This window comes from Canis lupus, chromosome 1, assembly GCF_048164855.1.
Source record: "Canis lupus baileyi chromosome 1, mCanLup2.hap1, whole genome shotgun sequence".
Lineage (NCBI taxonomy): Eukaryota > Metazoa > Chordata > Mammalia > Carnivora > Canidae > Canis > Canis lupus.
This window is the reverse complement of record NC_132838.1, coordinates 59,268,705-59,286,499: the sequence shown is the minus strand read 5'-3', so window position 1 is coordinate 59,286,499 and position 17,795 is coordinate 59,268,705. Positions and strand designations below refer to the sequence as shown.

The 17,795-nt window shown below is 41.4% G+C and overlaps 1 protein-coding gene across 6 annotated transcripts in view; it reads right to left on the bottom strand.

Moving 5' to 3' along the window:
- The window catches only part of SLC35F1 (solute carrier family 35 member F1), a 390,852-nt gene that overhangs the window by 11,811 nt on the left and 361,246 nt on the right, over window positions 1–17,795 (bottom strand). For all 6 annotated transcript variants that reach the window (XM_072831666.1, XM_072831675.1, XM_072831682.1 and 3 more), the window contains one exon: window positions 15,888–16,042. In XM_072831666.1, coding sequence (XP_072687767.1) covers window positions 15,888–16,042 — 155 coding nt within the window. The remainder of the gene's footprint in view (window positions 1–15,887; window positions 16,043–17,795) is intronic.

Here is a 17,795-nt window from a genome sequence, read left to right as displayed (position 1 = left end):
ATGCTAAAGCACGGATAGATTTGAAAACTTTCCTTAATAGTTCTTTCTGAAAAGTTCAGCACGAATCAAATTGAACTGCAAATGCATTTATAGAATTGGCAACTTAAATGAAGGGTACAACAATCAATCCATCTGGAGCGGAAGGCTTTTCGTCAATGCAAATAACAAACTCTTGGTTTATAGTTTGAACTTATTTTTATGTTGAATTTTCTTGCAATGATGCATACTTACGTAAGTCACAGGAATCCTCATAAGTCCCTATTCTGCTTTGTTTTATTAATGTAGACCAACTACCCGCCACCACCCTCCATCCCCCCGCTGGCAGCACAAACGATCTTTGAGAATCCACGAGTCTATTTAAGTTTAGCAACTCATTTTGCTTCCTTGATGTCATAGGCTGAAAAGTGGCTCCCCCCAATACATCCACATCCTAATACCTAGAACCTCTGAATATTAATTATTTCATTTGAAAAAAGGGTCTTTGCAGATATGATTAGGCTAAACATTTTGAGATGACAGATTATCCTGTGGACTGAGTTGTGTCTACCCCACGCTAAATATGTATTTTGAAGCTATGACTCCCAGTGTGTCTTATATTTATAGATGGAACCTCCATGGAAGAAATTAAGGTTAAATGAGGTCATAAAGGTGGATCAATGTCCTCCATGAGACACGAGAGAGCTCTCTCTTCCACATCTCCCACCTCCATGTACACACATGGAGAAAAGCCCAAGTGAGGACATAGTGATCATGCCAGGAAGAGAGCTTGAACCTTGCTGAACTGAACCGCTGGACCCTGATCTGGGACTTGCAGCCTCCAGATGTGAGAAAAATAAATTTCTGCTGCTTAAGCCACTTAGCTTGTGGTATTTTGTTATGGTAGCCTGACACAGGCTACGTGGACCCTAAATGCAATCACAGGTATCTTATTAGAGGGAGGCAGAAGGAGATGTTAGACACACATAGAAGAAGGGTAGGTGAAGATGGAGCAGAGGGAGATTTGAAGACTGATAAAGCTATAAACCAAGGAATGCTGGCAGCCACAGCAGCTGGTAGAGGCAGGGAGAAGATTCTCCCCTAGAGACTGTGGGTGGAGCATGGCTTTGCTGAATTCTAGCTCGGTGTACGGTACATGCTGGATAGCTCGTTGGTGCAAGCATACGCTGAATGTCCCTGTTAACCACTATCTTGAAAATGTAGAAATTTTATGCTCCATTGGTATTCCTATCAGGCAGGATGCACAGCAGAACATATTATTCAGTGTTCAAGGTCAGGGGCTCTGGGGTGGCCAACCTGGAGTGTCTCCTTCATAATGAAGAGTGTTCTTGTGGCAGGCCTTGATTTTCTGGAAATGCTGGCCATGCAAGGAGGGGAAGGGCTACTGGGAGCTGCTAGGTTAAATTGCTATGATACAGAAACTGGCTGCACGTAGGTCTCAGCAGCAGATGCTCCCTGTGCATAAGTAAACCTACATCTTGATCGCTATCTCCGGGTCTTTTCTTTGGCCTCACTGAACCATCACGCACTCTAGGCATAGAGTCTGCTGGAGTGCAGTTGCATTCTCCCATGAAACAGATGTTGGACTTCTGGTCCTCTGAACTGTGAAGGAATAAATTTCTGTTGTCTTAAGCCACCAAGCTTGTGGTGATCTGTTACAGGAGCCATAGAGCTCATAGACTCCGTGATGACTTCATTCAATAACTGAGCTTAACTGTGAGCCCAGAACCTTGTTATCACCTTCCTGTCCATCAAGAAACACTGAGATTCTACTGTTTCAGGAGCTGGGGATGCAGTGATAAATAAGATGGATACAACTCTACTCTGTCTGGTGTGGGAGACAGCCTGAAAACAGCTGAAGGAATTAATCTGTAATATGACTTCGGGAAGCCCCATGAAGGAGACAAACAGGCGGCAGGGAGATGTGAGAGTCTGGTGGAAGCTACTTAGAGAGTGAGGGAAGTGTTCTTTGCAGATGATGACTGAAGTTGAGACTGAAGCAGCCATGAGAGGAGCTGGAAAAGAGCAGTCCAGGCAGAGAGACATGAAAAGCAAAGGTCCCAAGGAGGAAAGGGCACAGCTAGTTCTAGAACTGCAAGGGCAGCCAATGTCGCTGATGTCTAACACTTAGTAGTAATTCGTAGTTGAGTGCATGTATCCTCTGTGCCAGGCACTGTTTAATGGGATTTACACTATTCACCTTCCTGATAACCTCTGAGGAAGCTGCAATTATTTTCCCCTTTCTAAGAGAAAGACAAGGAAACAGTATGGAGGGCAAGTGTCAAGAGTGGAGGTTGGAGCCATAGAGCATAGGCACTCAGAAACAGTGTGGAGGCCAGCAGGGCACTAGAGGTCAGCAGGGCACTTGAAATTTGCTCCAAATGCAATGAGAAAGAAGGTGTTCAGCAGAAGAGAGTGTAATCTAATTGGTCTTTTGAAAGGATCACTCAGGCTGCTGGTGGGTGATTAGTTGTAAAGAGGAATAAGGGGACATAGGCAGACCAAGAGACTATTGCAGGGTTCTGCATGGGAGGTGATGGTGGTCTGAACTAAGATGATGGCAGTAGAAATAGAAAATAATGCATTTTAGTGGAGGATCAAAAGACAGAAATTAAGACTGAATCTCAATGACTAAGTTGACTGTTCTGAGGCATGTGATTCTTTTTTTTTTATGTGATTCTTTTCTAAGCATTTCACATGGTGCATTTATTCCCTTATTTTCACATATAAACAGAGAAGATCTACACGTAACATCATCTATGGTACTAACATAAACTGTGTGTGCTGTTGTAGGTATAATTCTTGCCAATATTTATTCTAAAAAGTTCTCCCATTTCTCCATTGGTCTTCATTCTTTTTTTTTTTTTTTCCAGATTTTGTTTATTTGACCCAGAGAGAGAGAAAGCACAAGCAAGGGGAGCAGGTGAGGGAGAAGCAGGCTCCCCATCAAGCAGGGACCCCATCGTGGAACTTGATCCTAGGACCCTGAGATCATGACCTGAGCTGAAGGCAGTTGCTTAACTGACTGAGCCATCCAGGTGCCCCGTTGGTCTCCATTCTTGCAACCTGAGAAGTATTCTAAGAAAGGAACCATATTTAGGAAAGCAATTAATAACAATACTAATTAAGTATGATAATCTTAGCAAAGAGAGCTACTGTCAACTTCCTCCAAAGTATTTTCATCTCTTATCATTTTTTAAAAAACCAACCCTTCACAGAAGTACAAAGCACTATGATGAACATCCTGAAGTTGAGGAAGCGGGAGGCAAGGCAGGTGCAGTAGAGTGCTTAGGGCATGGTCTTATCAGTGACAGCTGACATAGTACCCAAAGCCTTGACCCTCTACTTAATTCTCTTCTCATCTCCCAATTGCTTCATTAATTGAATTTCAATTAATAGTAATTCTTTTTGTTCTTTCATTCCTTATTTTCCAGCTTCTAAGAGCAATCCATGTCTCTATTGCATTGCACAAGAACTCAACGTTAATTCAACAGATCATGGAACAACCTTAATGGATTATTGATAAAGCTGGATGCTGTTCTTTCTCAATTCATAGAAATGAACAATCAACAAGAAATATTATCATGCCTATGGGAGGGGAAACCTTTGACAGAAAGAAAAATGAGCTCTCCTACAATCATATTGGAATTCTTTTTTTCCTTCTCTCACATGTACCTGGTAATGGCAGAAGAAATTAAGAGAAAAATGAAATAAATGGATGACTAATTGATGTGTATCACGAGTATCCCCATCTGTCACATGGGAAGTCATATAACGGTTTTAATAATTAATCAATTCTTTTTCTAAATAAAAAATTATTATCTGATGAATAGCTGACACTCTCTCCTAAATAACCCTCAACACTTCCTAATTCCAGAATATCACTAAGAAATACTGGCATTGCTCCCAGAATATTTGGTTTTTCTGCAATAAAATCTTACAACATCATTATCACTACATTTCTACAGTATTCTATAGTCCTCAAAATTCATGAAGTGCTGTTAGAAATGTGACATTCAACAACATTGTTAGTTTCTTATTTCCTCTTTTTTTTAAAGATTTTATTTATTTATATTAGAGAGAGAGTGTGCGTGCACAGCATGAATGGGTAGGGACACAGGGGCAGAAGCAGACTACTCACTCAGCAGGGAGCCCAATGTAGGGGCTTGATCCCAGGACCCCGGGATCATGACCTGTGCTGAAGGCAGATGACTGAGCCACCCAGATGCCCCTCTTATTCCCTCTTTAAATTAAAATTTATACTTGTTATAAAAATAAAATTGCATTAGGAGTTAAGAACATTTTGAACTTTGAGTTTGTTACTATTATAGGAACATGTTTTAAGAAGTCAGAATCTAGAGGTGTCCCCTAAATTTGGTGTTCCTCAACTGACAGAACCACAACCATCCATGATGTCTCTCTCTCTGTAACTTTGAGGGAGATGGGAATGGTAGACACCCCCAAACTGTAGAGAGATCTGTCACTTGAAATGTTCTTCTTTACTGTCAGATTAACTTGTGCATATAAGGGCCTCTTTTCTCTAGACACGTGAATCTGGGAAAGTTAATTTGATGATATTATTGTCATTATCTGATATTGCTGGTTCTTCTGAGGCACACTATACACATATAACATTTGGAAGGCACTCCATGTCTACAGATACCTTTGCTCCACCCTGCTCTGTAAGAGATGGCTTTAATATCCCTTCCTTTTCACATCCTCTCTCAGGGCTACTGTCTTGCATTGGGACCCCACTCATTCCTCTCTGTAAAATGAAAACAATAAACCAATAAGCTGAAGACTGCATGCATACCGTGGATAGCCTTATAACAAAACTAACAGATACAGCCTTCGATGCCACCAAGAAAGCACATACACCACTTATTCTATAATAATGAGATAGAAATGACTACAATTAGCCATAAAAGCAAGTCTGTCCACTTGAAGGGCAAAGAGTTTCATAACATTTGGTTTACAGCTTTATTAATGACACACTTTGCAGAGGAAATGGTTGTTTCCGGGTGCTGAAGATTAGTGAAAAGTTTGCAAGGACAGGCATAGTTTACCTTGGGGGTTAGTAAACCAACAAATGTGGCAGCTGCTTGGTTTTGTAAAGTTTTATTGGAAGATAGCCATGTCCATGGAAGCACTGAATGGCTGTGACAGAGACTGCTTGGTTTGTAAGGCCTGAAATACGTATAATCTGATCCCTTACAGACCAGTTTGCTGAGCTCTGTGCATGTAGACACATCAACAATATAAATATAGACATGGAAATATAGTATGTGATGATGACTCAATTCACAATTTTACTGTGGAATGGCTTATGAATAATAAAGCCGAATGTTAGATATGATTTTTCCTATGAATAGAATAAGTTTTTCAGCAAGTGTTCAACCCCTGATGTGAGCTCCACTCTTACACTCCCCCACTCCCCCATGATACTGTAATAGCTACTATGACATTGAACTGGTTTTTCTAATCTCCATGTCCCCTTAAGATGTTCTCTAAGCAATCCATCAATTCAACCAAAGGATGAATCAAAATAGTGGCCTACTAGTGTGGAATCTATTTTTATTTTTAGTTTTTGTAAAAAGTTTTTCAGCTGGTTGCATCAACTTGAGAGGTAAAGCATCCATATCAATCAACAGCTTTTTTGCTTCTTATGTGAAAATTCCTAATGTTCAGTCTTGAAAAGTGAAGTCTAACCTTTAATGTTTCTTGTAGAAATAAGCCTTTCATTGAATAAATCGTTGCTGAATACTTACTGTGTCAGGCACTGTACTAGATCCCAAGGATCCAGCAGGGAAGGAGACATGCCCTGCCCTCTGTCATCCAGAGCTTACTACTTACTTCTTACATAAGGTCAGTCCTATTATCTAAAGGCAGGACTGGTTAGTACACAAAGGAAATACCAGTACAATCAATAACTGCTGAGACAGATCCCCACAGAGCAGTGGGAAGCAGCTACGCTCCTGCACATTAATGCCTGGTTCCACGCAGCATCCAGAAGGCCCTGGATGTGAAACCGCTAACCAAATTTACATTCAAATTCAACTGAGTTACCTTGCTAAATTTGATACTCCACAGAATGGTTTACAATGCATTTATTTTTAAAATAAAACCACATCCCCAAATAGATTTAAACGGGAAAGAGACTAGACATATGACTAAGTTAGGGCTTAGTGATAGAATGAGTAAAGAGTTTTAGTTATGTGAAAATAATGAGGAAAACAGACCCAAAGAAGTGCTATCCCTTTGTGCTCCTGTATGTCCATTAAAACTAATAATAAACCATTTAGAACTTTCGAAGTCTCTGGTTGCAATTTGGGCCCATTTTTGAATGGCAGAGATTTATATTTAGATCCCTTTTTATTAGAAGGGTATTGCTAGCTTTATGCAGTTTCAAAGTAAAAATAACTTCATTGTTTTATGATTGTAAGACTACTGTATGCATATTATTTCACCAATATGTAATTTATGCGATACTTAAAAATGTGCAGAACATAAAATATAAGCACTCAAAATTCTACCATCCTTAATAATGGCATTATTTATTGAATGTTCACTGTGCCAGATACAGCAGTAAGTGATTTACTTTTCTATACAGGGAGCCCTGAGGCCACCAGTTACACAGTATCTACTCTTGCGATTCTCATTTGCTGATGGTGAAATTATAGAAGAGAGAAGTTAAGTAACTTTTGCACAAGGCTGTATAACTGGTAGCATCAGGGGTTCCTGCATAGAATTCAGGGGTGCTGTAAACCTAGGCATAAACCCTGGATTTTTATTTTCACTGATCTCTAACCGACAGCATTTCTTCGTTATAAATGTAAGCAATGAGCTACATTAGTATTAGCAGCACTTTAGACTTTGAGCCAACGTAAATCACATATATTTTCATATCACATATCACATTACAACTGCTGCAGATCTTTCCAGATCTGTACTCATCACTGCTTTGAAATGACAGTAGTTATTAGGTGTGCTGGATCCTGTGATTTGTATATCACTATATCATCACATTTAATAATATTTTGATGACTCTATTTTAATATAACCAGCCTGCTTTGTAATGCTACGTATTTTATTTTAGACATTTAAAAACATTGTGAAAGGGATCTCTAGGCTTTACCAGACCAATACAGGGGCCCATAGCACAGAAAAGTTAGGGACCTACTGGTAGAGAGGGAATTGAAATTAGCACCTGGGTGGTCTGACCCTGGAGCTTGGGCTCAGGCACACAACCACTCTGCCATTCCGTCTGCCGCTGGACTCATGTTCACATTTTGGTGAATATACTTTCAGATCTCTCTCGAATTTGGAGAGAATAGGCTAAGTGGTGATTAGGCAAACTTAGGAAAAAGCCAAGGAAACATTCTCAGGAACAAAAACCCTTTCCCACTACCTCATATTCTCAAAGAGGCAAGAGTGGGAGAGGATTGGAATCTACCGTTATCTGGGGCTCTTTGGAGAACTGCAGTAGGGGGAGGGGGTATTTCAAGGCGACCAAGGAATTGCACCCCTGGGAGTGCAATAGGTCATAGGCCAACCTGACCTACAAGTGTAAAGACATAAGAGATATTCTCAAACAAAAAGAGCCCCTTGTAGGCTCTTTCTGGGGAAACTCTCAAACGACTGAATGACAGAATCCAGTAACTCAAACGACTGAGAAGGACTTGGGAGCAGTGCTTAGGTTTTCAAAAAACAAAACAAAACAAATCCCAATAACTATAAAGTTCCGAAAAAACAAAATGTAACCTAGGAAAATTATCTTTTGAATATGAATAAATACATGTTTTCAAGGAAGCAAAGACTTGGGAGATACTGGCCCTATGAACAGTTCCTAACAGACCCACCACCAGCCCGATGGCATTTTTTCAGTGACTATGAAGTCTCCCTTTCTTCAAGGCACTTGACTACCATCTGTGGGAAAATATTCCCTAGAGATGAACAAATTGCACTGTGGACAGCCTGTGCAACCATACCATTGCTTTCTGACACTATCAGTAGTGATGAAATCCAGCCAACTAAGAGATAAAGTAAAATAAAGAATTCAGAAAAGAAGAGCCTGCATTTCAGGGGAATGGGCTTAAAATCCCTAGGGCTTATACTGATAAAAAATTGACTCTAAAATCATTGCTAATATAAAAACAGTATAAAGAAGTCAGGAAATGAGGGAGGGACAGTATTACCTTTCATAGAAGGCAGTACATAAAAACTCTCAACACTTTAAATATAGAGTTGAAAACAAGTCTATCCACAGTAGCCCCTGAAGATGTGAAGGGTGGTGGCTCTGCTTCAGCCTTTATGTTTGAGCCAACCTTTGTTCTTCATCTCAGCAAGCTGATGCTCTGATTTCTGTGAGCTTGTGTCATTAATATTCTAGTCCACAGGAGATGGACACACATGGGTCTGGTGACAAAATTAGGTATCTGAGTATGTAAGAAGAGGCTGGACTCTGCATCTGGTGACAAACACATCCCATGCATTCTCTTGGGAGACAATAGCTGGTTTTTCCTGGCTCCACTCCAGTGCAACCACAAGCCTTTCCACTTGAGGCTTCTGCAACTCCTCTAGCTCGTTCCATTTTTCCCTACAGCTAGCTTGTCCTGATGACGTGAGTTCACAGTATTTGTTTGTGATGTGGAGTTTATGAATAGATTTACGTAAAAGAAGTTTTGACTTCTGCCCATAATTCTGGACTTGCCTCACAATGTATCTCCAATTTCTTTAATCCTTCCAATATTCCTAGTAAATGGAAATTGCTGATGTAGCAGAGATTGGCTATGTGTCCACTAAACCTATTTTTTTTTCTTCCTGGACAAATAACTTAACTCTATTTCCCAGATTCCCTTGCAATTAGGTGGGGCCAAGAGACTGAGTTCTGGCTAAAACAATGATGAGGAGGTTATGTATACTACTCTAGACACAGCCATAAAGGTCTCCAGGCTGTCTAAACAGACAGCTCTGCAAAGGACTTCAAAAACCTAGCCTAGGGGCTGGCAAACTTTTTCTTACAGGGCCAGAGACTAAATGTTTTGTGCATTGTGGCTTGTGCATTACATGGCCTCTGTCATGACTATTCAGTGCTGTTGTTGTAGAGCAAAAGCAGCCACAGTTAACATAAAAGAAATGGGCATGGGTGTACGCCAATAAAACTATATTCACAAAAACAAGGGGCTAGGTCACAGATCACAGTTTGTTAATCCCTAGAGGATGGCAGAGCCACAAGATGGAAGGAGTCCAGGTTTCTGAATGGTTGCACGGAAAGCACTTTCTTCCACCCACAGAAGGTAGCAACACTTACCCTTACTAATTTAGCAAGATGGAGACCTTAAAAGGCACTGTACTGAGTTTCCAGGCTGGGGGAAACCAGGTTCAAACGTTCATTGCTCTATTACCTCGGTATTTCATGTGAAATGCTTTGGGGGCCTCAATGATGCCAATTTCCCCAATTCTCTACTAACCAGAGACAGTTTAAAAAATATGAAAAGAGTCATAAAGGCTAAGTGTTAATTTTAAAGTCTCCCATTTATAATTACACTTTAGTACTATTAACTTAAAAATCATAGCCTTTGAAGATGCCATTCTCACAAAAAAGAAATATAACAAGCTGCTCATGAGGGTACTTTTGTAAGTAAGATGTGCACTACCGCTTTTATGCTCATCGGCTGCCACAGGCTGAGGCTGCCTGGCCTAGCTTTTCAAGTGAAGTTCCATTACTCAAATTGCTCAGCACTGCAGAGGATCAACACGGTTGCTTGGCTCCAGATTCTGATCCACAGCTAATGAAAGATTCCACTGTTAACGCAATCTCTGCAAACTCTCTGGCATTGGTGCTCAGATGTTAAGGATGCTTGAGATTGCTGGGCTATTCAAGTTTCAGTAGTTTGGACTCTGAGCCTTTGCATTAATCCACTTGGTGATTTTTGGTGTTCTTGTCATCTTTATTTATAAATGAAAAGTTAAGCACCAAAACAGTACCTGGCACAGAGCCGGCATAGAATAAATAAATATTTGCTGAATGAAGTCCTTTTAAATTTTGTGTGTAATCCTATATTATTAAATTATCTCCACATCCTGGGTGATTAAACTTTTCTTGCCAAATCTCTTATAACAACAACAACAACGAGAACAACAAAACCAGTAAGTCCAACTGGCACGCGTGGGATCAAATTTTTAGTGGCTGACCGAAGGGGTCAGGGAGGATCATGGGACTCTACACCTGTCCTCGTAGGGTGTAATCTGGATTGCTGCAATAGGTAGTTGACAATGCAAGAAAAGTTTATGATTATTTGTCAAAAGCAACTCACAGTAATTACAAAGAAAAAAATGTATGGGGTACAAAGATGAGGCAACACCATGCAGCACACTTTCTAATGAACACATGCAGATGAAATTCCAAAATATTCCCCTTGAATCACAGCACCCGGAGTAGCTGAAGTAGCCTAGTTGGATGCATGATTTTGACATTTCTCTCCCCCTCTTTTTTAGTAGTGAATATTTGGATGACAAAAAAAATTTTCCCGATGGAAGACTGTAAGTTGTGGGAGGCCTTCCTTTCCTAAAATGTTACTTTTCCAACAGGATCAGCTGCGGTTTCAGGCTGTCGGTGTGGGGAACCATATAAGCCAGTGGCGTAAGTGGAGCATTTAAAGGGAACTTGGAGAGAATTTATAATGTTCATGTCTTCTCTATCAATTTCATGTTTGTTTTGATACAGCTACAAACATAATCGCTTCTTATGAAACTACTCCCAACTTTATTGTAGCTATTCTGTGGCATATTAAGGCTTGAAAAAGTAATAGCAAAATGTGCGGAGTAAGCCATTTTCTGTTTTAAATGTCAAGCAAAAGGGAATATTCTGCATACTCAACATCGGCTGCTATTTTCCTGAAGAATGTTCAGCATAGGATGGCATACTGCAAAAGAATTTATTGGTATTTTATCTTAACAGCCCCCAAATGTTTGGTATTTATGGCTACCACGTGAAAAGTCTATTGTAAGCAATGAGAGAATCAAGGAACTCAGCTGACAATGACTGGTACATTTGTATGCATGAGATCCAGTTTTGCCTTTTCAAACAAGGAGTAAGAGTAAAACTCAACGAAAAAATTGTTAAAAGGTACACCTCGTTACAAAGTCTTGAAAAAAAAATGGAATGAGTTAGGGATGACCAATCCAGAGGCATGCATTTAATCAGAGAAATGCATCACTACTGGTCACTATTTATAAATTATCTACTCCCTCCAAACACTCCATAAGCCACGTCTCATCGCCTTGAAACTGGAAAAGAATAAATAACTGGTCCAAAGTACTTAAAGAGTAAAAAGAAGGCGCACTTTAAATCTCCCTCGACTTGGCAGGCCGTGCTCTGCTTCCCACACCAGGAGGCTGAGTTCATACTTCACCCAGGAGGCATCCAGTAGCCCTCCTGCCCCAAACCTTTTTCTCCACGCATGACTGAGTGTTGTTCTCTTTGTTAAAGTCACATACGAGCAGGTAACCACAACGACTTTAAAAATCAGTTGGGAAATTCAACAGAGCACAGTGCCTGTCTAGATGGAGAATGTGTCTTTATTGGCCAGTTGCAGCTTCTAGAGAGCTCAGCCTCATGTCTCAGCTGGCCAGGCTTGGAGCCAATGTACCCTCACTTATCTTGGTGTAATTATGAACACTCCTCTTGTGGTAGGTGGAATAATGGCCCTCAAAGGTGTTTGCATCCTAATCCCCGGCACCTGTGAATATGTTACTTTCTGTGGTAAAAGGGACACTGCAGATGCGATTAAATCAGGGGAGATTATCCTGGATTATCTGGGTGTACCCAATATGATCACACAGGGTCAGATTTGAAGATGTGATACCGCTGGCTTTCCAGATAGAGGAAGGGGCCACAAGCCAGGGACTGCAGACAGCCTCTAGAAGCTAGAAGGGGCGAGGAAACAGATTCTTTCCCTAAAGCCTCCAGAAGCCACATAGCTCTGTTAGCAGTTTTAGCCCAGTGAGACTTCTGACCTCCATTGCTGCACGATAATAAATCTGTGGTGGTGTAAGTCACTAGGTGGTAATTTGTGAGAGTAGCCATAGGAATCTAATCCTTTCTGTTTCAAAAGTGTCCTGTTTGTGCATTTAATATAAGGGGATAGAGTTTATAACTGATTGAGCTCTAACCTTGAAAAGCCAACACATCATCAAATTGTAAAGCTCTCATGTAAATCCCTTCCTGAGTTTCAGGCTTTGGGGGATCTCTGAGGCCCAATAAAACTCACTTCCTATACTTTCCATCGATTGCTATAGATTTAGTGTTCTGGATTTAGTACTATCATCAGGTAATAAGAACAGAAATATGTAACAATCTCTCAAAAGCCTTGTAAAATAGAGTTTGTAAGAGCGCTATCCCATGCAGGCTGACTAATGCAGAATCTAGTCATTTGCCTCCCTGGGACACGGGGCTTTATTGTCCAGTCAACACAATGCATCTTTTGCAGAGAAGGTGCAGACAGTGGACTGATGGGTGGGAAGGGAATGGATTTTTTTCCAAGGGTGGAAAGCGAGAAAAAGCAAATAATCAATGTTGGGCCGGAGAGGTTCATTTAATCATTGAGTTCTGCCTGGGTAAGCAACATCTGTGAGCAAATAGCCCTCCCCTTTCAACTTGCAGATATTTATAACCAGACCAGAAGATTATTTAGAGTAAAGACATCATGATTAAGTGAAGGAATAAACTATAAGTGCAGACTGTAGAAAAACTCAATGAGAGCTCAGGGGTGATTGGTCAATCCTCTGTACTAAAGTGTGTACTAAACAACTGTACGTCTGGCCATTGGACTCTTGGGTGTTTATTTCAGGGCAATGACAACTGTTCATACACGAACCTGTACATGGATGTTCAGAGCAGCTTTATTTATAATAGTCCCAAATAGAGAAAACCCGGATGTCCTTCATGGAAGGAATGGTTAAATAAATCGTGGGACATCCATATCATGGACTAGTGCTCAGCAATGAAAAGGAATGGGCTAACGATATATGAAACAATCTAGATGAATCTCTAGAGAATTATGCTGAGTGAAAAAAAGTCCAACCCAAAGGGTTACACATCAGTTCCATTTATAGTTCCATTTATATACCATTCTTGAAGTGACAAATTTAGAAAAATGGGGAATAGAAGCAAGGTTTGGCAGCATTATGGAGGTGGGTGAGCGTAGGTAGGCATAGGCATGGCTGTGAAAGACAACAGGAGCTTCCCTGGTGGGGGTGAAATTGCTTCGAATACTGTTGGCCTCAGTGTTGATATCCTGACTATGCTATAGTTTCGCAAGATGTTACCAATGGGGGAAGCTAAGTAGAGGGTAAATGGGATCTCTCTGTATTATTTCTTAAAACTACATATGAACCTATTCTTACCTTGGAAATTTAATTAAAAAAATTAAGGAATCAATTTTAACTAGAGAAAATACTTATTGTATTGAATCAATTGTTGCATTAAAGAAATTTACCTGTTAGATAGTAACAAAATATGTGTATATAGGGAAACATTGTTTTAAGAGGTAAAAACACCCATTACACCTCCAAACTGATGAATGCAAGAATTCAATTTTCAGATACAATAGCCTGTCGTCTGATGGCTTGATGAAGGGTTACTACATGGTTTCCTCTTCTGCAAACTTCCTTATCCTAACACACAGATGCTGGGGGGTTAGTACCCTCTGACCTGAGGCATCAGCTTCTTAATTTCTGATGCTCGGTCACGAGGAGAGCCCCAGAGTCTAGCCAAAAGTCAGTGCAGGCGGAAGGAGTGACATTCATACAGGGATGGGCACCCTTCAGGTAGCCCTCTCAGCTGTTTGTTCTCAAAGTCAGACAACATGGGCTTCACCAGGGAGCCTATCAAGAGTGTAGACTCCCCCAGACACATCCCCCCATACTGGTTCTGTGGCTCTGAGGTGACCCATGGATCTGCACTGTTTGCAAATCCCCCAGTGAAGGTAGACTTGCAGGGATACTGCGGTGGGGACACGGAGGGCCAGACTAGATCTGGGCTGCCCGGAAAACTTGCTCCAGTCCTGAGTCAGAGCAAGAGGTTCTAAGGATCTTTCCTGAAGGAGGATTAAAGTGATCTGTCTAGTTCAGGAGCTTATAAAAACCACCACAGGAATAACTGCTGGGAATCCAAGTCCCACTTGGGAAGGTGCTAGATGCGGATGCCTAGCTGCAGAGTCGAGAAGAAAAATGACAGCCACTGGCTCCGACCCAAGACCAGGGCCAGGTGGTCCCCAGAGCTCTGGAAAAGAATTGGGTGTGTTGCAGGGGGCTCTCAGGGGAGCCAGTCTTCCCAACCATGCAATGGGGGACAGGGGGGACCAGACTGTGACTTTACTTTTTGCCCTAGTGAGGGCCAGGGTGTGCTCAGGACACCGAGATTGTACCATCTAGACAAAACAAATTACAGACAGTGTAGAAAGGCTGTCCAGTCCTTTCAGCTGTCATTTTGGCCACCGCACTGGGCACAGGGCTCCTCGTAAAACAGGGACTCAGCACTTTATCTCTGTCATTGCCACAGCCAGTCTCTCCACCTCTCCTCTTCCAGGTGCGCTTCTGGGCCTCTGTGCTAACCTTGTTTGTGACCTCTCTTCCACCCCGTCTGCCCTACTCAGTCTGTTTCTTGGCTATGACTTTGGCTTATCCAGTTATATTTCTTTTTTTCTTTTTAAGATTTTTAAATTTATTCATTCACGAGACACACACACACAGAGGCAGAGACACAGGCAGAGGGAGAAGCAGGCTCCTTGCAGGGAGCCCGATATGGGACTCGATCCCTGGACCCTGGGATCATGCCCTGAGCCAAAGGCAGACCCTCAACCACTGAGCCACCCAGGCGCCCCTCCAGTAGTATTTCTGATTATTCACTTCAGCTGCTTTGCCTCTGGTCCTCTCAAGCACATACTCTTTCTAGCTCAGCATTTCTCAGGGAATTTCCAAAACCAGTTTGACCTGGTTGAAGCCTGCCCACCAAGAGGCCACATCAGTGGGCCCCACCCATGGGCCAGTGGTGTTACCTGTAATATCACCGGTGAAGCCCTTGGCAAAAATGGTCAGAGTAATATCGCTTCCTTCTGTCTCTTCTTTTCCTGCTCCTATTTTGGTCTTTTCTGGTTTGGATACTTCATACTCATCCTTTCTCACCCTGCTCATAGTCTCCCCTGACCCTTATCTTGTAGGACTAGTGAAGGGATGGGAAATGGGTCTCTTCTCCTATCTCAATCCTCATGGATTGTTCAATGTCGGAGGTGAGTACATTGTTTACAGGATAGCATCTGACTTCAGGGTGCCATAACCGATGAGTCCTGTGTGCCGTGGGTGGGCATACTTCCTTCTTTTCTTGGGGCTGATAGCTGAACTGCAAATGTTTCACAAGATCTCTGCATTCATTTACTCCAAGCCCTAAGCTTTCAGTAAAGAAACATTATTCCGAGTCTGTTAGCATTTTCCATTCCTGCTTGCTATGAAAATGTCTGCAAAACAGAAATTGCAGGAACTGGATCTTTTCTCTTTGGTAGAATCCATTTTGTGGTGAGAGTTTGGGAACTGTGCAAATCTTCTTAGCTTTAAGCTGGAAAAAAGAGTAGCTTCTGGGGTGCACAGTATCAGAAAAAGTGCCTCCTACTATCCTAAAGCCCTTCTCTCCATGGTAGTTTATCTTTCACTATCAAGTGCCTGTAGTCATTAGTCTCTTGTGACAAAATGTTGCCTCTGTCCTAGCAGAGGTGTGAATACCCAGATCCCCGGGGTGGGCACACCGAGTTGCACTCCATAGCAGGGCATTCCCACCTCTATGTGTTATTTCTCACCAGGTGTCATCTTCACAAAGGAGCATTGACTCCACTTACCTTGTAGTGGAAGAGAAACAATCCGCAGAACAGGCTGTACAAATCTGCTGTGAGCAAGGAGAGGTTGACCGAAGTGGCGCTGGTTTTCTTTATGACGACTGGCATGAAGCTGTAGAGACCGAACATGCAGGCACTAAAGCCAACGTAGAGCAGTCCTGGGGGGACAGGAAAGAGAGGTGACATGACGGCCTTGCCCGGGGCTCTGGGTACCCACAGTGTGTGGAAGAAGGGGGCCACTGCACAGCGTTTACCACTCGCACAGGGAGTTTTTCCTCGTTTTGCTAACTGATTTTATTATTGGGTCATATACAGTTAAGCCATAAAATAAAAAGTAAAAATCTTCATGTGGAAAACGAACTTTCTGCTTCACACCACAGAGCTGATACTTTGCTTCTTCTGGGAAGGAGTGCCTCTTAGTGGCTAGAGTCAGAATATGGGGTCAAGGCTTCTTAATTCTATTCCAAAGGAATACTTTTACTATCTAGGTCTTTCCCTTTTTTTCCCCCTATGTCTTTAAAAGATTTTTTTCTTGTATCTTTTTTTTGTTTGCAAAGCAGGAACAAAATACTTGGTTCCATGTATTGCTCACAGTGACGAATAACGATGTAGTCCTCAAAATGGAAGCGCTTACACAGCACAGAGATGTGGGTGGACTCAGTCAGAACTGGAATCCTAGCTGTGTGACCTTGGGCGGACCACTTCATTTTCTGAGTGCAAGATGACCTGTGAGTTTTTTCCAGATTTGTGCATCCTGTTTAGTCCTATACCCCAGCAAACAGAGTCCTACGTCCCCATCGCCTTCCCTAGCATACTGTGGGTTCTCACATGTAGGCTCTGTTCTCTTAGAAGTTGTTAGGTAAATGCTTCATAGACCATCAGAGAACTAAGTTTTGTAAAACAGAAGATTTTTAACAAGTCCTTCAAATGTTATATGGTCAGCCTCCCATCCTCTAAAATTCTCTCTCATTATAGCTAGATTTACGATTGCTAATACTAATTCCATAAATACACAATTTTGCTGGGTCCCAGCAGGAGTTTATGGCTAAATGTAGAACTTGGTTCACCTTTTTACTAGGTGGTGATAGACTACAAATGTACAAAAATAATGTTCATTCTCTACCTCGACACAATAAAGCATAGAACAAACATAAGTAATGTAATTCAGTGGATCTTTGGGCGTTTTAATATAATAAAAGTATCCAACTTTTCCAAAGGAATCCTTGATTAAAAGTGTCCAGTGTAGGCTGTGGGATGATTGCTTTGTCTGACTCTTGCGAATTTGGGAGGATTTGGTAGGTACTGGACACCTAGTCCCTTTGCCTATGAAGACTAGTGACCCTCTGAAGGGAAATTTGGTTGCCCCATATGAGAAGTATATGAGGGCATAAATCATCATTCTATACATTTCTGATTCTCAATTTAAGGACAGCCTCGTCAAATCTATAGAAAAAGATTATTTTGAACATTAAGTAAGCAAATTCAGTACAACAGCCCCCTCTAGTGTGGTGGAGATGCCCTAAGAGGAAACCAGAACTACTTTCCTTATTCGGTAAAATACAAGTCCTCTTATGGATATTCCGTCACAGTGATATCAGATGGCTTTTGACTCTCCATCAGAAGTTTTAATTCCCTCAAAGCAGTCAATTTTCTCGTAATTGGGTTTTATACTACTGATAATTCGTTTTCCTTTTAACCAAGTTACTAAAAGTACAATACTAAATAATTTAGGATCAATACAGGAAGAGACATAAAATTAATTCAGTATTCCATCAAAAAATCTGGGATTAAAAGACTAAGGAACAAGCTATCTCCTTATGCTAATCTACTAAAATTCCACTAAAAATAATCAAACTAGGTCACAACATAGTCAAGGCACCAGAGCCTTTTTTATTTACTTTTTTTGATAGC